Here is a 19,969-nt window from a genome sequence, read left to right as displayed (position 1 = left end):
TTCCTATTGTCTTGTGTCGGCAAGTTTCATCTTTTAATATCAATTTGATTAAGATGAGCATATGTCAAACTTCTCAAAAGCTCTTGCTAATCTCTCTTTGATTGTTCATCCTGTATTTCTAAGACGGTTTCAAACAAATGCTGAATTCCTTGAATGCTACATCTATTGAAAGTAATGCATTTTGTCCAATCAAGTGCTATCGTGGTATTCAAACATCATGAAACGGCTGACATTTATTGATCAAATAAACATTTACCGGGTCTGGATCCCCTACGTATGCAAACTGGGTTAATTTCTACAACTTCGTCATGAAACTGAATCACAATGGCTATAGATAGTACGATGAGAGTCTTACGATATCAACAGATAAAGAGGAAAAATAAAAAGAAATGTGGGTTATGTTTTCTTTTGATATTGAGTCAATTCTATAGTATTTCTTTATATTATACTCTATCCTTTTTACCTTTTCGTCCTCAAATTCGATTTCCATTCGAAAAGCCACGGCTGCATAAGAGATGTAAATATTGATAACCAGTAACTTATATAAACTGACAAATAAAATTCATTTCTTAAGGTGTGAATGCATTATGGCCGAAATACCCTTATCCCAGGTATATTGAAGTATCACCCTACGTTACATTATCTTTTACAACATTATCTTCATATCACTGTTTTGATGTTCTGGTAGAACTCTGTTTGTATCACTCGGAACAATTTGTCCAAACAGTAGTGCTCTGTGAAAAGAGAAGGAGAAAATACAATATACAACCTTAGTGACATAATTATATTCATCAGTCCTTTATGAACATAAGAAAACTTGTGGTATATTCACGCATTCACGATGTTCACGATAAAGAAGGGACGTATATACCAGAGGATCGAAGCAAGCATGATTACAGACTACCAGAGTTTATACTAAAAAGAAAAGCAATAGTATGGAGCACCGGAAACCGGAGAAGAATGATAGCATGACTAGTCCCGAGACTGCATCTACCAGCCTAAACACCCTGTCTGCTTATAGCCCAATGTCACGTTAATTAGTGAGAACACGCCCATGTGACCGTGCACTGCAGCGTTTGAAACGGCAGTAGGCTCTAGTCTAAAATGACCGATTAGTGCCAACTAAAGACGCACGACTGTTTCACTCACCACGCCGTCCACGTCCGCGATGAACGAAACAGTGACTACTGGTACTCTCGTGATGGCATTTCGCAGTAACAAAGCATTACCATGGTATTGAAAAAAAGACAAGAAAACAAAAGTGATCTGTCATCTTGACCTCATGAAAAACAAAATGGTGCATTGGTTGAGTTTATCATGTCTTCTTTTAATATTTATTACTACCTTACTCATTCTACTCAATCAATGTGCATTTTTACAGGATGCAGTTTCAGATGTACATATCGATTGTGATAATCTTATGTATGTGTACATTGAGACCACGGACTTGCCTCAAAATCTTACTTGTATTTAGAAAGCAAATATTCATTGACCATTCGTAGTAATTTCTCATTGATTCATATGTTTGCAATAAAAAGTCAATATTTACCATTCGAGCTCTACTGAGCTAATTTGCCGCCACAGTCAAGGTTATGATCCTCACATAAATTACATTGCTACTCAGAACAAATGAATTATTTTGGACTACTAGTATCAGGGTATGATCCTGCAATGTGCCTACATATACATAGGTTTGCCCGATGTCAAAATTTGTTATTGGCAACCTTCAGACCACCAAACTAGTTGTTGTTTTCATTGGGAAGTGCGCGCTTTGAAAACCTCTTTAGATTAATGAGTGTTGGGTTCCCATAAAGCTAATGGAGATATCTATCATATAACAAACAAGCATTGTGTTTTGTGGTCGTGGGTCAATGGCGTCAGAGGAATAAGTGCAAATATCTATGCTATATAGTGTTAGAATATGAGGTCCTTGAACAATGACAAAAACGAAATCCCCCAAAAAGCAGTACCTGCAATGTAATTATGTTACAGATACTGCTTTTTTTTTCCTTGGGGCGAGGGAGGATTACGCAATTAAAAGGGAGGATGCTTCGTAATTATATCAGAGGCCTTTACTAGACCAGACATTACGTTGGCAGCACATCCTTATTTATTCAATGATCATTTCCCCTTAGAAAAATATATGATTAAAATAAAATGTGCTCACAAAAATCCAACCATACTACGCGTGCTTGACTTGACATAATGTGTGAATGTGTTCTGCTGTGTGTGTGTCTGTGTGTGTGTGTGTGTGTGTGTGTGTTTGATTGATTGTTGTCATTAAACCAATTCATAGGCGTGAATTTTAGATAAACTAGGTCGTTGAAGAAGTTTACCCAGAGCATGCATGGCGCTGCAGAATACGCATCAACCCTAGTCTGAAGTATGAATCCTTTAGTACTTTGTGATTGTTATACAGTAGAAAACGAGACAACGGCGGAAAATTGCGAAGAATATGATTATGATTGAAACCAGTTGACTCAGCACAGTGCATGGCAATATTCAGATGATCGAATTATAAAGCATTCTGCACGTGCCTTGCCATCGAGTAAACAATACGGCGCTTAAGAAAATTGCCAGGAAACGTACGGGCGTAATATTTTCAAACGCTGCCATAGTTTTATTGTAAATTCAATTTTCGTCTACAAAAGGAAATATGGATTACACAATTGCCCCATCACAGAGCCTTAGTACAAGTGAGAGATAAAGAGAGAATGAAAAACACAGGGAAAGTGAGAGACAGAAAGAGAGGGGAAAAAATACAGTGAGAGGGGGCGACAGAAACGGGCGCTTTCAAGGCAAAGGTTTTCAGTGCCTACCTATTATGATTCATGAAGCGAAGAGTGGAGATGTGTGGATTTCGGATGTAAACATTTATAAGTGGACTCACATCAGCTCGCAGCAGGTTTATGAGGACGTCAAGCAGGTTTCAGCCGAGGGATTCAGGCGTCTGCTCTCACGTATATCCGAGAATGAGTCCACTGAAACTGGCCATGTGTCTTCTAGTTATCTCTTCGAGAAGTATGACGACTCATGCGATGGGTAAGTTCTGTGAGGATGATGGTGCATCAGTTTACCCCCGATCTGTCTAATTTGTCTCATTTCCTGTAACATCTACTTCAGAATTATATTTATGTTAGGCAATATTAAGTCTTTTTCTACTTCACCTTACGTCTATGAAAGATACATTATAAATGCTTATTTAAATTGGTAAGTACATTGTATAAATAATCATATACATATACATGTTTACATATTTACATACACTTGTGTGTATGTGTGTCTGTGTGTGTGTGTGTGTACGTATGGGCATGTATGTGTACACTCTTAAAAAATCCGGGTCAGAACTGACCCGGAACTGGGTCCGTTGGGGTCACACCCCGTTCCGGGTAAAAAATGACTTGGAATTTGGTCATGAAGAATGGGGTCACCCTGACCCAATTCATGACTCAGGATGGTGTCATATCTGACCCCATTACTTGTCATTTCTAGCCCGGAACGGTGTGTGACCCCAACGGACCCAGTTCCGGGTCAGTTCTGACCCGGATTTTTTTAGAGTGTACATTTACATAACTTGGATGGCATAAAAGAAGCTTTACTATCATATTATATATCACTTTTTAAAAGTAACTACCTTTTTCTTAAACCCAAGTGCATTTTGTGAAGAGCCCTAAGTTGATGTATTAGGCTGTTGTGTATAGGTAATCAAACCTCTGGCGCTTATCATGTACTAAAATACCCATGTTCATTTTTCATTTATTTCTTTCTTGTGATTTGGCCAATATATTGTGAAGTCTAAAAAGAATGCTTGAGTAATAAGTAGAAACTCCTGATGTTAACAAGCCTTCGTTTCCTGTGAATGAAATTGATCATTCTATCCGAACTCTGAGTTCGAAACTCTAACCAGGGGGTTAAGTGTTTACTTGTGTGTGTGTGTGTGTTTTTTTTTGAAAGAAAAAGAAAAACGTCTCGAGGCTTCAAATTTCTTTGATACGTTGTATTCAGAGGATAATGTCTATGAAACGGCTGAGTCACCGGCTCCCTCATTAGTTATGTGATATCTGATAGGTTGCATTAGTATCATTGGTTTCATTCAAATTCTCTTTAAAGACTTATTTATTTGTGTAGTAAAAGTTTTTGTCTATGATCATGTACATCGAAATCTTTACAGTCTATGTTGTGTGTTGTATGATTACATTTTATCATATTGAATGTAATTTGACAAATATATTTTGTGATAAAGTAAAATGGTAAGATTTATTGTAAAGCGTATGCATATGGAACTTTAATTTGTTTTATGCGCTATAGAAGCTTGATTATCATTATAACATTATTACTATTATTATTATTATTATTATCATCATCATTATTATTATTACTATTACTATTAGCAACAAGCGGATATACTGCCAATAGAATTACAAGTAACTTGAATGGATGCGATGTATATGAAAGTCTTTGAGTGTGTAGGCATGTGTATAAGAGAGAGAAAGAGAGTAGAGAGCGAGCGAGTGCGTGTGCGTGTGCGTGCGTGTGTGTGTGTGTGTGTGTGTGTGTGTGTGTATGTGTTGTATTATGTGAACGAGTCCTGGTTATTCTCTTCTCGATCTATGGAAAGACACGCTTGGGTTTTTGAAAAAACAAACAAGAGCATGATTTGCGATGCTAGAACAAATATCGAGGAGACAGCGTCCTCCTGATTTTCCAAAATGTTTGCGAGATGGACGGGTGTAACTGCATGCATTATTTGCTATTTCACCGTGGGCCTTAGATAAGTCATTTATATTGCAAGGCTGATAATCTAGTTATGTACATAATATGAAATGCCGTTTCACTCCAGTCGTTATATCCTTTTCATTTCTAAGTTATTGATTCCATGCAGATTATAAATGCATGATTTTTTCGCCATGCAATATGGTTATTCGTTTAACACATACTACAGAGGATTATGAAATTAACAGAACAAAAAAAAAATCGTTTTCCAGGTATACAACAATTTTAACATAATGCAATAAGGAGCGAAATCAGCAAATGCTAGTTTAATGGTACCTGCTAAACCTTATGCATGAGGAAAAAAACCCCTATAAAAACAATCCCTGCTAATATTTCGTTATATGACACTCTACAAAACAGCAATCTTTACAGTTAAAACTGTGCCTTGTACCTTTCCAAAATGGTCTTTTTCGAGCTACCGCATGTCTTCAGACCAAAGGTCGACGAAAGGTCATTTCCTTAAGATATTACATCAGAGTGCTCTTCTGAAATTTCTGCTGTCAAAATCTTGATCGTCATTTATAGACTTCGTTTGCCTCTTATCGATGCTAACAGACGTAAAGCTTGAAATAGATCATCTGAGTTATGACAGAGAGAACAAGGTGCTGCTGTTTTTCCTTGCTGTAGCTTTTTTTAAAAATCTAAATACTGCTCGGTACATTTATTCATTGATATCTTTTCTAGGCTGTATAAAGCAATGGCACCCTTTCATATACGCATGTATCATTAGTTAATTTATGCATTCCCTTGTGCATTTCTTGGTCTGAATTTTCGTAGCAAAATGTTGTTTGGTTCGACACTTTGTACAAGAGATCGAAACCAAATAACGCAAAAAGAAGAGATACAATAGAAAGGTTTTCCAGCAAACATACAAAATGTACTTTCTATCAATAAGTATACCATTAAGTCTCACAAGACTCATTACAAGATGTACGACGAGTGCTGCAGTGACTTTTGACACAAGTCTCACATTTTTTGATGCTGCTATTTGTCAATCCCGCGTGAGACACTCTTCATTATTTTTTTTTCAATATGGAAGAGCAATGATGACTGAGAATTGATCTTAATATACGCCGGCCTCTTAGTCGTGGACGAAATGGATGTGATTGATGTAATACAAATTCATTCTGTAAGTTTTTATACTTTTTAACGGAATCAATGGAATCAATTTAAAAAAACCGATGTTAAAATATTTTAACACTGCATGTTAAATGAAATGAGTTAGATTTAGCACAATTAAATTCTTTAACTGTGTGCTATTTAAAGAAGCATTACATTTCGTTAGCTGCAAATCTTCGCAGCACTTAAAAGACGCAAGACCATAACGCTGTTTTATGCTAAAAACTGCATTGCTTACCAAACTGAGAGATTAATACAACAAGAGGAGAAGAGAATATAGGTTAAATGAAATATCAAACGTCAAGCTACATGGATATAGTTTGAATGTAACAGGAAGAAAATTATGATTTTATTTATCTATCTGTTTATTTATTTATTTATTTCAACATATTTTGACAGGATAACAAGATCAGCATGTGAGTGCTGTTAAGGTCCTGTACAATCCAAATATATAAATGTAAAATCATGTTACATAAATACAAATAAACAATCAAAGTTAAAAGGAGTAAAACGTCTAGTTAGAATTAGTACTAACCGGATCAATGTACGATATAACAAAACAATGTAATCAAAAAATCTAAACCCTACTTGTTTACGATGATTTGATGATAACTTTGCTAAGTGTCCATTGAATTTTGTAGGAAGCAGCGACGCAAAGACGGAAAAAGACCTGGTCAAATGTCTCAAAAACAACTACGGAGAATTATCTGTATTGCCAGTGACAAATCATACCCAAACAGTTACCGTACTCTTCAGAATGCTGGTATACGAACTCATAGACTTTGTAAGTATATCATGTATAATATCATGTATGATTATTATAATCTACTGTAAGTATGTGACACTCACCTATCCTTTCTTAGGAAAAGATTGAAAAGGGGCAGACTAGGAAGAAGACAAAGAAAATAAATTACGGCGATATGAATGACAAGGTCCGTTTGACAAGACTGAATATTTACTGGAGTCTAAAGGGGCCTGAGCTTTCGATCCTGTAGCAGAATCTCCGCCAGAGACAAAATGACGGTCATTTTTACTCCAGCGGTTGGCTACTATGGGATTTAGCAGTTTTAAATAGGTTTTCTTACTAAAACTTGCTAAGGTAGATATGAAGTAATTAGCTTGGGGTCATCCCACGAGACCGACACCCATGTATGAGTCATACAGGCCACGAGTTCGAAACTGGGCAAATAAAGCCCATGAGATTGACGCGAGGCGAAAACAGCCCATGAGTTCGACAGATACAACAAGGGGTTTAATGTGACGGTCTCGTGGGCCTTGTTTGTTTGGTGTAACTCATGGGCTGCATGGCTCGCTGGCTGTATAACTCGTGGGCTGTATGACTCGCGGGTGTTGGTCTCGTGACGTGCACCTACTAGCTTGGACAGCATCATTATTGAACCTTCTTCACTATTGGTTTTGCCTTCAAGTGGACACACAATATCCTTTTCCTTTTCTGTATGAAGTCTCTTTAATCTGAATAATATTTGAGGAATAAAAATAGCAGCCGTCGAAGACATAACTTCATCACGTGAGCCACAAAATAGACCCAAAACTCAACCGAGATGCATGTTGAAAGAAACGATTAGATATGCCCAGTACGTGCGCTGATTATCGCTTTGGAAATAGCTGAAATCATTGGGACCTAATGCTTCACCCTATTTAGGAGAATGGTCCTCACAATTACAGCTTTTCATACGTTCCTTTGTCCCACCTTCTTTCTCATCGGTTCTTGCTGTGTACAAACACAATGAAATGTTGTTATCGTTGTGCAAACTATCAATTATTAGTCCCTGTCCTACTGTTCATGCTATTAATTAATGATACTATGTCACATTCTGATACGGAGCAGAACAAATAAACGAATGAAATGCAAGAAGCAAAATAGTTCCTCTATACAGGTCATATCACGAGGCTAGGAATCATCACTTTCGTTACTATGAATTAAGACGTTATAATTTTTTAACAAAGATCTCATACTTATTTTGTTGAATGTTCTAACTATTCCATGAAAATAATTATGATGAAATAGGGTAAAGACACCACAAATAACAATCACTGATTACTTGTAAGTGTTTAAAATGTGTTTAAATGATAATTGCTGACAAGCGACAAATCTGAGTTATATTTTATAACCGAAACAACGACCAACAACTGTAAAATATTTTAATCAGTACTGTTGATATCAGTCATTACGTTTATTTTATGAGTTTATGACAAACTAGGGGTTTAACAATTTCATGAAGAAATTAGTGCAATGAAATTAAATGCGATAATTGATCTTTTACGTTTTGTCTAAAATACTGCAAAGGAGACCAGGCAAATGAATCAGGGAATGTCTTTTAAAAACAGCTTTGGTGCTCATTCTTGTCATCGATTTAATAACAGGTTTGTAGTTCGCAACATTTCTCTTTCTACTATTTGTGTGTTAACGTTTCAAATATTTCTTTGGCTTTCATTTCATTGCCGAACAGGACCAAACCCAGCAAAAGATAAATATCCGTTCAAATATGAGAATGGTGAGTTATATTCCTTCTTATTGTATATACGTAAACCACATAACTTAATATAAAGCTTTCTTTCTTTCTTTCTTTTTGTCGCCATCACTTTCTTTTATGTCTCATATTATAGACAGGGCTTTGAAAATCGGCATGACACATCATTATTTCAGTCAGACTGAATAGATGGCAAACGTCATTCATGTTAGAAGGCAGTGATTTCAAGCCTAAAATTTCACTCATACAACTGCAATCGAGCGCGAAGCGTAATTAGACATTTGCAGCAAATACAGAGCCTTCCTGTAGTAGGACAATAAGCCATCCATGAAACATAATTATGTGGAACCATGCCATAGCTTTTTTTCCTTTCGTTTATCTGAGTCCGGTCGTGCATTTAGACAGACCATTTACATTATGCCAATCACTTTCATTAATTGCAGGTATGGATGGACGAGCATTTGCAGTGGGACCCGGTAGAGTACTCGGGACTCCAGAACATCACGCTAAAAATAGATGAGATTTGGCGCCCTGATCTATCCCTCGACCAAAAGTATGACTACGCTCTTACCACTCCAAATCGTTGCCATGACGGCAGCGGGTGGCATTCGCCTAAAAGCCCGACAATGGTTTTGCAAACGACCGAAAAGATAACAAACAACAAAATTGTGTGGTTCTCATACTCGGTAGTAATTCAGGCGCATAATGCAGTTTAACACGTTGAAAGCTGAGAAAAGGCATAAAAAGAGAAATTGCAACAATTATTATACCAATTGACGCATAATGCGTAAAAATTAACTGCATCCCTGAAAACACACATTATTATCATTTCATGGGAACAAGTTATTGCGGGGCATCAACCCCTGCTGCAGTACTCGCTGGCGCCACAAATCCTCATTTATAGACATGGTGTTTTTTGTGCTTTTTTAATCCATAAACTTCCTGTTGATGTGGTGTATTTGCAATGTTTAAGAAGGTTTATTATAATAATATCAGTAACGTAAAAGAGAAAATATTCATCCTATAAAAGATGTAATCCTCCAAAATTAATGAAGGCCCCAGAGTGCAATGCCTTATTAATCACACTTTACATATACTGAAAAAGGAGATTGTATCATATCAGTCACCTGTATAATAACCTATTCGCAAAATATTCATAGTGTATACATTTCTTTTTCTGTGCAATCGTGATAAAACAGAATAGTAGATGACATGTTTTATGGCCTTTTCACGCATACGCGCAGACTGGTTGTCGACCTCAAGCAATAAAAAAAAGTTTATGGCAACTATCAACAACCAATCGGCTACCAAACCCCATAATATTTTTGTTGCCAAACAGAGTGAAATGTACTTATGCTTGGCGGAAAATGATATAAAATAAGAATTGAATTGAATTGAATCGATTTGACCGTTTTTTGACCGGTTGCCCAGTTGCTGACCGTTTACAAACTATTCGACGATCGGTTGGCGAGTGCTCTGAGAACGGTTTGCGAACAACAACAACGACAATCATTATCATGTTAATTAGTCTCACCATCAATGGCACTTGAGCATGTTCACCATCAATGGCACTATACTCATACACAATACAGGTGTTTACTCCTGGTTGTAATCCAATAAACATGTGTTTGACATACTAATCTTATCAATTTATTAAAGATAGGCAAAACAGAGCAGTGTGGATTTCAAAATTGTCATTTTCATTGTGACAACCATTGCTCGCGGAAAGGTTTGCAAATGGTGGGCAACTGGTCGGCTACTTCATGAGGACCACTAACAACTGACCGCCGATTGTTTTGGGGCCAGGGTTGCCGATTGGTTTGGGGCTCGGCAACAATTGCTACAGATTTACAAACGTGTGAAATTGCTGAGAAGTGAGCAGAATCTACTACCCGCCAATGAGAAACCAAGCAACATGGTTCTGCCCTGATAAGTAGTACAGTAGCTGACATGAGGACGCGGCACGTGGACGCAGACGCTCTAGAAAAACGTGATAGTAACTTTTATACATGTGGTCTGGTCGGCGGCCACTTGGCAAATGGTGGCCTATCAGTCCAATAATCTTCATGTCAAATACCAGAAATCACTGAAGACCAATCCGAAAGATATTGGCAACGGTTCGGCGACTAGTTGCCAACCTTTTCACGACCAAAGAGAGAGAGAGAGAGAGAGAGAGAGAGAGAGAGAGAGAGAAACCAACAACTACAAACCAAAAGAAACACAAGATAAAAAAATTCCCCGACCAGTTCGTTGGCAAAATTTTTTCGATACACCACTGAAAACTTCTAGCCGACCAAAAGCGGTCGCGGCGACCGGTCTCAGACCGCTGACAACCGTTTGCGACCCCCCCCCCCCCCCCCCAGAAAAAAAAAAAAGAAAGAAAGAAAGAAAGAAAGAAAGAAAGAAAGAAAGAAAGAAAGAAACAACCTTTTTTACGACCTGTGATAACCAACTGCCACCCAGCGATTTCAGAGGTCGTAGAATGGTCGATGACCGGCTCCGTTTATGTGTGCCCAGGGCCCTAACGATTAAGTGAACTTCATTGTACGTTACAGGGACATTTTGTTCATATCTTATGTTATATTAGCAAAGACACGATGAAACTATATGCTTTGGTGTCATGGAATTTTGAAAAGAAAAACTATTTCTATATAAAAAAAAGGGAGAAAGGTAGATTTCTTCAGCCATTCCTATATCACTCCCGTGCGGCTTTTCTTGCATTAACTTTATTTACCTTTCTTTTTTTTTTAATTTGAAATCGTGTGCATTCTTAAGACACATTGCATATTCAACACATTCACGTTTCTACTTTCCTCACTTAATCCATTCTTTGCCAATGAGTCAAATGAGCACAAATTTTACGCACAAACCCACAGACAAGTAATTAATTTGGCAAACAGAGGGTTAATGGAAATGTAATTTCCGGACTACCTTCCAGTATCGACAAAAACTTCATTAGCATCGCAGAGAATTACGTGACGGTACGGTACACTGGCCGGGTGGACTGGCTGTTTCCTGCCATTACGACCTCGGCCTGCAAGATCGACGTGGAGTTCTTTCCCTACGACGTACAGCGCTGCAATTTGACGTTTTACCCGTGGACTCTGGATGATCAAAAGGTCTAATCAATTTTAGATTTGAATCATGTCAATTAATGATCCAAAATGTATTATGCCATCTCCATAGTACATAATACAGGTCACTTTAGATAAACAAGAATCGATTTTAAATTGATGAAGAATCAAAAGGAAAAGAAAGGGTTGTGAGTCATGTCACGGCCAATACCATAAATTACATTCTAATGAATCATTATGTGAGATAATGTGTTAGGTTTTTCTGTCTGAAACTTCACACATGCTACTCATCATAGAGAAATTACGAATTGATGCACACTTTCATTCCGTTAATACAGCTGTCCAACCGAGTAGACTGACAACCATAATTCAATGAGAAAAACATATGCAGACCTGAAGTAGAGAGACCTTATATGCGTGTCTTTTATTGAACACGGGTACTTCCTGTTCGCGAAACAGTGGTGGTGTCATGAATCAAATGATGCCTTAATTGGCTGGATGGCAGATTCTCGCTTACCGTGCTTTGGATGGTTTAGGAAGAGCATGTGGAGTCATCTACCTAATGAAGGCGACGAGCTCTATAATCAGAGACTTCTTATACCATTCTTTTAATCTACTTTTCACATGAGATAAATCATTGTCAAAGCACTTAAATCTTGTCAATAGTGGCGCTTGCGTCTGGAGTTTGTTTAGAGTGGAGTTAGTTGGTGCCAAAAACTAATTAGATTCTATGTATAAATGGGTATATAGCTCTAGTAATGGAAGCACCCAATTGATAATCAGGATATGATATATTATACGGTCATTTTGTTTTGCATGTTTTCGTTTCTCTTCTTCAAAACTAAGCAAATGCAAATCATTAACCTCACTACTCTAAATCCTATTCCACAGATGCACTTCTACGCCATGGCCGACGAAGATGCCAGCCAAGAGAGGTACGTGCAGAATGGGATCTGGAATCTCCAGGATACCCGAGTCAATAACATCAGCATAAAGTACCCCTGCTGTCCGGCGCCCAACGACCACGTAGTCTACACCCTGACGTTTCGGCGCGAGTCGTCCTTCTACACCATCAACATCGTGGTGCCGTCCCTCTTCCTCATCGCCCTCATGCTCGTCGGCTTCTGGCTCCATCCGGAGTCCGGGGAGAAGGTGACCTTTGCCATGAGCAATCTCCTGGCCCTAATTCTCTTCCAGCAGCTCGTAGCCGACAACATGCCGCCCATAGGGGAGCCTCGATCCATCTTGGGTTAGTATCACACTGATATTGTAAAAATGCCAATAATGCGAATCACTACCAACACAGCTTTGTTACCCCCTTTTGTTCTTTCTAGAGCGGAAATGTAATGAAATTCATTTACCCGGAATGTAGATCATGAACAAACATGAAAAAAGAAAGATGATGAGAGTAAGTGAATATAATCAGTAGGTGATGGTTACAAGGAAGACCTATTTTCTAAAACAAAAATGGTTTTCTGTTTAAAAAAAAGTGTGTCCGACAGTTATTATTACTTACAAAGTTCTGGCAAATCAAAATTGCAGAAAACTATTCTTAGTCTTGTAATATTTCTTTATCGACGTTTCACCTTTTCCGCATTGCCCCTCCCTTTTCCTCAAGCCATACTTCGATTCATACTTCGAAGGTACATGAATAACATAACCATCGAAGGCAAAAGACATCACTTTTAGCATGCTGTCCTTGTGCTCTACTGATACTTACAAACATTACGTTTGTTGTGAAGTCGATTAAAAGTACCCGACTTGATAGCTGCTTCTGTATGACGTTCCTTCCCGCAGTGACCTGCTTCTCTGTACTAATTGCCCTGAGTGTGTGCAGTGTGATGCTCACAGTAATGGTTCTTCACGTGTACAATCACGAGGCCGTGTCACACCCGCCAAAGTGGTCCTTTCAGCTGCTCCGTGTTTTCGTGGCGCGGGAGGCCTCGAGTACAATGAGGCAAGTTGAGGAAAACGAAGAACTCACACGATTGTTATACCATGGACCTAATACACATGGACATTCATCGTATCGTTAATTAATTCATGCACCCGCACATAACAAAATCGCCACAAAGACATTTTTAGCATGCTTCACTGTTTTGATCCCATGATCGCCACCGCCAGCAAGCCGGGAGAAGAACAAGACAGAGATTCGAGAAATCTAAAACTATATGCGCAGAAGAAAATAACGCACATGAATTAACGCACAAAAATAAACGCACAAAAATCAAAAATAATCAAAAATAACGCGTACCCAGCCAGCGCCAGCAAGCCGGGAGAAGAACAAGACGGAGATTCGAGAAATCTAAAACTATATGCGCAGAAGAAAATAACGCACATAGATTAACGCACAAAAATAAACGCACAAAAATAGAAAATAATCAAAAAATAACGCGTACCCAGCCACCGCCAGCAAGCCGGGAGAAGAACAAGACGGAGATTCGAGAAATCTAAAACTATATGCGCAGAAGAAAATAACGCACAAAAAATAACGCACAAAAATAACGCACAAAAATCAAGTAAAGTGAATGTGCAGTTGTGCTGCATGTTAGGAAATCATACATCGAACAATTTTGCTTAGGAGAAGCAGGCAGTTTTTGAAAGAAAGCTAACATTTTGGCAGAATGATTGTCATTTGTGATCTCAATATTTCACTTTTCTCCAGCTTATTCCAGAGCAAAAAGGGACGGTAATGGTAGAGAACAGATATATCTTGCCATTAGGCAAGGTCTTGTGGGTGTGAGAAAATGTGCAATTACCCATCTTTTGACACAAAATTTGTAATGATCTCAGGTTTGCTGCTCCTCATCATCTGTATTTATTCAAAGACATTTCCGTCTGAAAAAAGGCACATCAGCGAAACAAGACTGAAATGAGGGAAACGATTCTTTTGTTAGTGACAATACATGATTACACAATCGTTATTGTCAAGACACCTGAATGTACTCATTAAGATGCACATAATCATGTGTCGGTGACGATCATTACATCAAAGAAAGACTGCCGTGAATAGTCCATGTTGTATTAGGTCCATGGTTATACCCAAGATGCGCTCTTTAGAATATGAGCTGATCTAGAAGTGGTTTCAACTCTTCATGCTCTATAAACAAGGAGTAATATCTCAACACCGGCGAATTTTGTATCTGCAAATGTCACATTCTATTGTATGCTTTTGTTGGAAATGAAATAAAATGAAATGAAAATGAAATGAAATAACTTCATCTAGTATTGCTGGTTGCGGACTATGGCAGCAAAACACATCAAGGGTAATGATATTCGCAATTGTTGTGAAATAATGAAGTCCCTAGGCAAGGTTTTTTTTTTCGTCGTTGCCCTGTCCTTTAAAGGGTACATAATTATTAACTCTTCATTCCCATGGTCGCTTCCTCATTAGCATTCAGTTCTTCATTAGTGGTTGTATGATAAAAAAAAGAAATCTAATTGGATCAAACAAAATCAAATGAAATTGATAACATTAGTTTATTTTCTATATGCCAAGGAATCAGCCCCTCCACTCCATATCATTCCTACAAACAATAAACGCAATGATACATAACGGCAGAATGTCAAACATCCTAAGGCCGTTTCACACCTTTCCGGGCAAGCCTTGCGTGCGACGTGCGAAGAAAAATTAATTTATTACTACCCGGAGGTCCCCGCTGATGACCCGTACATGACAGTACCTAGCACGTATCTCACCCGTAGTCGCCCGGAGGTACGCACGCAAATCCTTTTTACCCGCAGCCATGTTTAGGCCCTGTCACACCTTTCAGGGCAAGCTACGCGGGCTTGTTGCATGTGGGGATGTTCCAGAATACCTGACAACTTCTGAGGGCGGACAAGGATTTGGGCGAGTTTTGCATGTGTCTTACGTGTTGGACGCGTTCTACTGTTAATAAGTTCTACTTGCATATATTCTGTGTGACCTGCGTGCCAGGCGTGTCTATGGGGGCTGACAACTCAGTGAAGGAATTCCTCTGAATGAATGGCAGAAGTCCCACAGAGTGTCATTATCTTGGCCGCATACGGGGACTGCGAAGTGCCTGCATTACACCTGCGAAGTACCTGCGTGGGAGTTGCCTGCGAGGTGCTCCCGCTGCAAGGGTCTCCTACTGGCGTTGGGCGTGGACCTCTCCTGGCAATTCCCACGACTCACCCGGAAAAAGTTTTGGTCACACTCCAAACTTGGCTACGGGTAAAACGGACTTGCGTGCGCACCTCCTGGCAACTACGGGTGAGATACGCTCTAGGTACTGTCAGGTGCGGACCAACTGCTGGGAGGTCCGGGTAGCAAAAATTTTCTCAGCAAGTCAACCCACAAGACTTCCCCAGAAACGTTGTGACAAGGTCTTGAGCATGTTAAAAACTCGTTCCGGGTGAGTCGCGGGGGTTTTACCCGCAGAGGTACACGCAGAACACCAGTAGGAGGCCCTTAGCGGCAGCATCTCGCAGGCAACTCCCACGCAGGTACTTTGCAGCTGTAACGCAGGCACTTCGCAGTCCCCGTATGTCGCTCGTAGCTGAAAATGGATCGGTTTCAAAGCTCTCATGCAGGTTACACGGAATACACGCAAGTAGCAGGTAAATAGCATGCCGCTAGTAGTAAGACGCAAGCACGGAACTAACCAACAGCCTTGTTCGCCCGCAGAAATTTCTCCTGCGTGCTGGAAAATCCATACTCGCAAACAAGCCCGCGTAGCTTACCTGGAAAGGTGTGGCAGGGCCTTAATCAAAGTCAGCATAAGTTTCTGAACCCTTTGCGTTTCCCGTTTATTACCTGTCCATAGGTGTATGTATGAAATTTGTGCACATTTGACTCATTGGCAAAGAAGGGGTTAAACGAATCTATATCGAATCAGAAATCTACACCCAAAGCCGACTTTGAATGTCGAACGCAAAATGCTTTGATTCTGATAGACGTTAGTGAAGGATATAGCACATTGTCAACATACAACTTTTGATTATTGCTTTCATCACCTGCACTATTCTTGTGCATGTGAACATCAATAAGTTATTATACGTACCACGATTAGGTCCAAAATGTACGACTTGTGACTTCCATGCACACAGTTCTCCTCTCATACGTCGAACAAAACTCATTCTTAAAACTCATTTTTAAGATGAGAAGCAACGGAAGGACAAAAGAGACTTTTCCCTGACATCCTTTTCACCAGTCACAGAAGATGGTTAACTCCTTGACCTTTTCTTGACCTTGCGCGTTGCCATCTCAGGTCAGAACACGGAAGAAGGCTTGACGTGATGCTATTCATAGTAAATTGTAAAATCAGACGACCACAAACTCCAGATGAATGAATGGAGAAAGAGAGGGTGAAAGAAAGAACAATAATTATCTATTCTTCTTGTCATGCCGAAAGGCAGACAAATTAAATATTGTTAATATTCTGCAAAGAGTCATCTCTCCGACAGGCGAGCCATTTGATCGCTACTGCAATGGATTCACACACTTGTTAATTTAGAAACTAGTCCTTTGTGACTCTTAATTTGCCAGACTGAAGTGCTTGTGCCGTATAATGAACTACTTTCTCTTTGTTTCACAGAAAGTTCTATGGTCCCAATGATGACAAAAGCGAAACAGCCCCATATGATGCCCCCACTGCAAACACAGATTCACATGAACCAACGAAGATGACGTGCTACAAAGATTTGGAAAGGGTGCCACCAACGTCAGTCAAGAGCGAAGCTGTCTGGGGTTTGACATTAGTCTCGATAAAAGAGACGCAGAGACAAGACCTGAATCGATTCCTGTGGAGGCACATAGCCCATGCGTTTGATATGGCATGTGGTAGTATTCTGACCGTCTGTATGGTATCCTGTATCTTGTATGCCTCCGTCAGTTTTTTGCTCGGAAATGAAGAAGCCCAACAGACGTACAAAACCTCAGCCGCATAAGATATGCGATGATTCACTCAAGTTACTCTTTGCACCTTGCCTTTATCCGAATTCAACGAGTATCCAGCAAGTTGGGATTCCACTGATTAAGATAAGAAACTCAGCCTTATATATATATATATATATATATATATATATATATATATATATATATATTCATGTTGAGATTCTGCCTATAATGACAACGCTTAGTTTTAAATCGAATGTTATTATGAAATAGATACTTGTGCGCCAGCTGAAGCAAACTGCCAACATGCATTTTGTGCATTCTCTTCATATATAAGCATGACTATGTAAACTGTTATTGTTTTGATAGTATATGCAATTTTACCTTATCCCTTTAATAAAAGAAAAGTACAGAAGGATTCATCTATAAAGAGTTACCTTAAGTTCAATTTGAAATAAAAAAATTCTAGCGTCTTTTCGTAAAACATGTTACTACATTGTAATGATTAGACTTATTGAAATCGAGAGAATATCAATTAGAGGGGTGGAGGTTGAGATGTGAATTTTCTTCAGTTTGCCTCCCTCTACATGTTTTTGAAATTACAGATTAGCAGTTGCGATCTCACAAATTTCATTTCTAGAGGGAGACAAATTGAAGAAAATTCACATCTCAATTGACATATTGTTTTCAATTGACGAATTTCATGCAGGTTTAACTACACTGTTTGATTAATGATGATGATTCTCCGCTGCGATGAAGGGTATATAGCAAAGTCAGTCATCAATCGATCACTCAAGAAATACCTAACGTCTGGGAAATTCAATATTTCTTTGACATGAATACATATCTTCTATGAAGTCTGATGTTTGGAGTATATCACCCACGCAAATGTTTAGAGAAAACTCGTAATGCCACAATGACGGTCTCCATTTGATTTCTATTTTTTTTTCGTATAGTATTCACATTTGTTTAGGTGCCTGCAAGGCATCAGTATAGGCCAGACAATCTGCCAGAGGAATTAATCTACTTTGCAAATCTTTGGTGTTTCGAACACAACGTTATCAGATGATGGCGCTCAGGGCAGGGTAGCGCAAACCGAAATAGCCTTACAGCAGTTATACTTTACTGGAAAAAACAATAACTTAATTTCTTAGAATTCGGTATTTCTTTTTAAGTTCATCTCTTTACATGGATAGAAGGTAATTACACTTTATTAGGGTAATTAATGCCTATTTATACCTATAAAGGTACTAAATCATAAAGAGCATCCCGCACAGCAGTATGAGAAATCGTTTCGTTTCATATCTGTAACTTGATTGAGGTGGCAAATAATTACAGAATATATTGGAATATGCTCTTAGGTATATGGGCCTAAATGTTGTCATTTCGACATATCTCGAGAATTTGTTTGATATCAATAACATTAATATCAATCATTACATAATGTCATGCGATATCAGGATCGGTATGGACACAATATATCGCTGAGAATCAATTTCATTTCATTTCATTTCATTTCATTTCATTTCATTTCATTTCATTTCAGATTTACATGAGCACTTGAATGGTTATGTGATAAGGTACCAAACTTTAAATAAAGTCGTACAGAATTGAACAATTGGGAACTATGAAGGTTGTTTGAAATAGAGGAGACTGCTGAAAAGCTTAGCTTATGTATTGTATTCCCCCGCAAACACACACACACGCACACACACACACACACAAACATGAATATAAAAAAAAAACACGCACACACATAAATGTAACCAAGCTTGCTGCTCACTTCTGGATTTGCCACATTCATGAAAACGCAGAAGTAAACGGCATGGTGGGGGGGGGGGGGGGAGACGGACAATCAAAAAGACAGTATGAACCAGCAGTAACTTTTCTGTACTACTTATTATATCCTTGATTTTGCTGTATATCGTAAAAGCAATGAAGAAAAAACAACTTTGTTGACAATTTATGTTTACAGTGGCGGATCCAGGAATTCTGTATAAGGGATACGCGTTTACAAAATTAAAGAGGGCTCTCGTGCCCTCCCCCATTTTTTCTTTTTATTTCTTTTGTTTTAATAAAAGAATAAAAAGGATGGGGCGCACCCGGTAGGCCCCTCTGGGTTCGCCACTGGTTTATGTGTATGTAAAACACCAAGAATGCATGCATACATGAACATCATGCAGGAACCAATAATTCAAATAAAATCAAATCAAACAATGAACACATAAACATCACAAAGCAGATACAACTGATGCATGACCTTCCCAGCGCAGAAAATGCTCGGGACCAGTCTGGAAGTTTTTTGTACATATAATCATTTAGGAATGATAAAACACAATGCGAAGATCACGACACAATGTTTCCTGGTTTATCTGTTTGTGCTACAGCCAGCCTGTACGAGGAAAGCCACTCACAATTAAACTCGTTTTCAAGACTAAGTTGGCCAGGGCCCCGTTTTTTAAGAGAGCTGCTATGATCACAGTTTGGTACATAGCAGGTAATAGGAATTTTGTATATTAGCTTATGTTTATTCTATTCATTTACATTCTTCAAAACATGTACATTGTATATTAACGTCTTGTGTTATATTACTGAAGAGAAATTTGATATTAACATTTGAAATTATTTTGAAGAAAAAAATAATCAAACAAACA

The 19,969-nt window shown here is 38.6% G+C and overlaps 1 protein-coding gene across 1 annotated transcript; it reads left to right on the top strand.

Moving 5' to 3' along the window:
- Positions 1-2,972: 2,972 nt before the first annotated feature.
- Positions 2,973-17,368, top strand: LOC139741194 (neuronal acetylcholine receptor subunit alpha-10-like). The gene is made up of 8 exons (XM_071651785.1): positions 2,973-3,042; positions 6,534-6,676; positions 8,364-8,408; positions 8,828-8,937; positions 11,323-11,503; positions 12,350-12,707; positions 13,256-13,415; positions 17,017-17,368. Exons 1-8 carry the CDS (start codon positions 2,973-2,975, stop codon positions 17,366-17,368), a joined length of 1,419 nt encoding a protein of 472 aa, XP_071507886.1.
- Positions 17,369-19,969: the final 2,601 nt, after the last annotated feature.

Source organism: Diadema antillarum, unplaced genomic scaffold (assembly GCF_040938485.1).
Source record: "Diadema antillarum isolate AM-2024a unplaced genomic scaffold, OU_Dant_1.0 seq00000910_RagTag, whole genome shotgun sequence".
NCBI lineage: Eukaryota > Metazoa > Echinodermata > Echinoidea > Diadematoida > Diadematidae > Diadema > Diadema antillarum.
The sequence above is the reverse complement of the archived record's forward strand: the minus strand, read 5'-3'. Positions and strand labels throughout refer to the sequence as shown.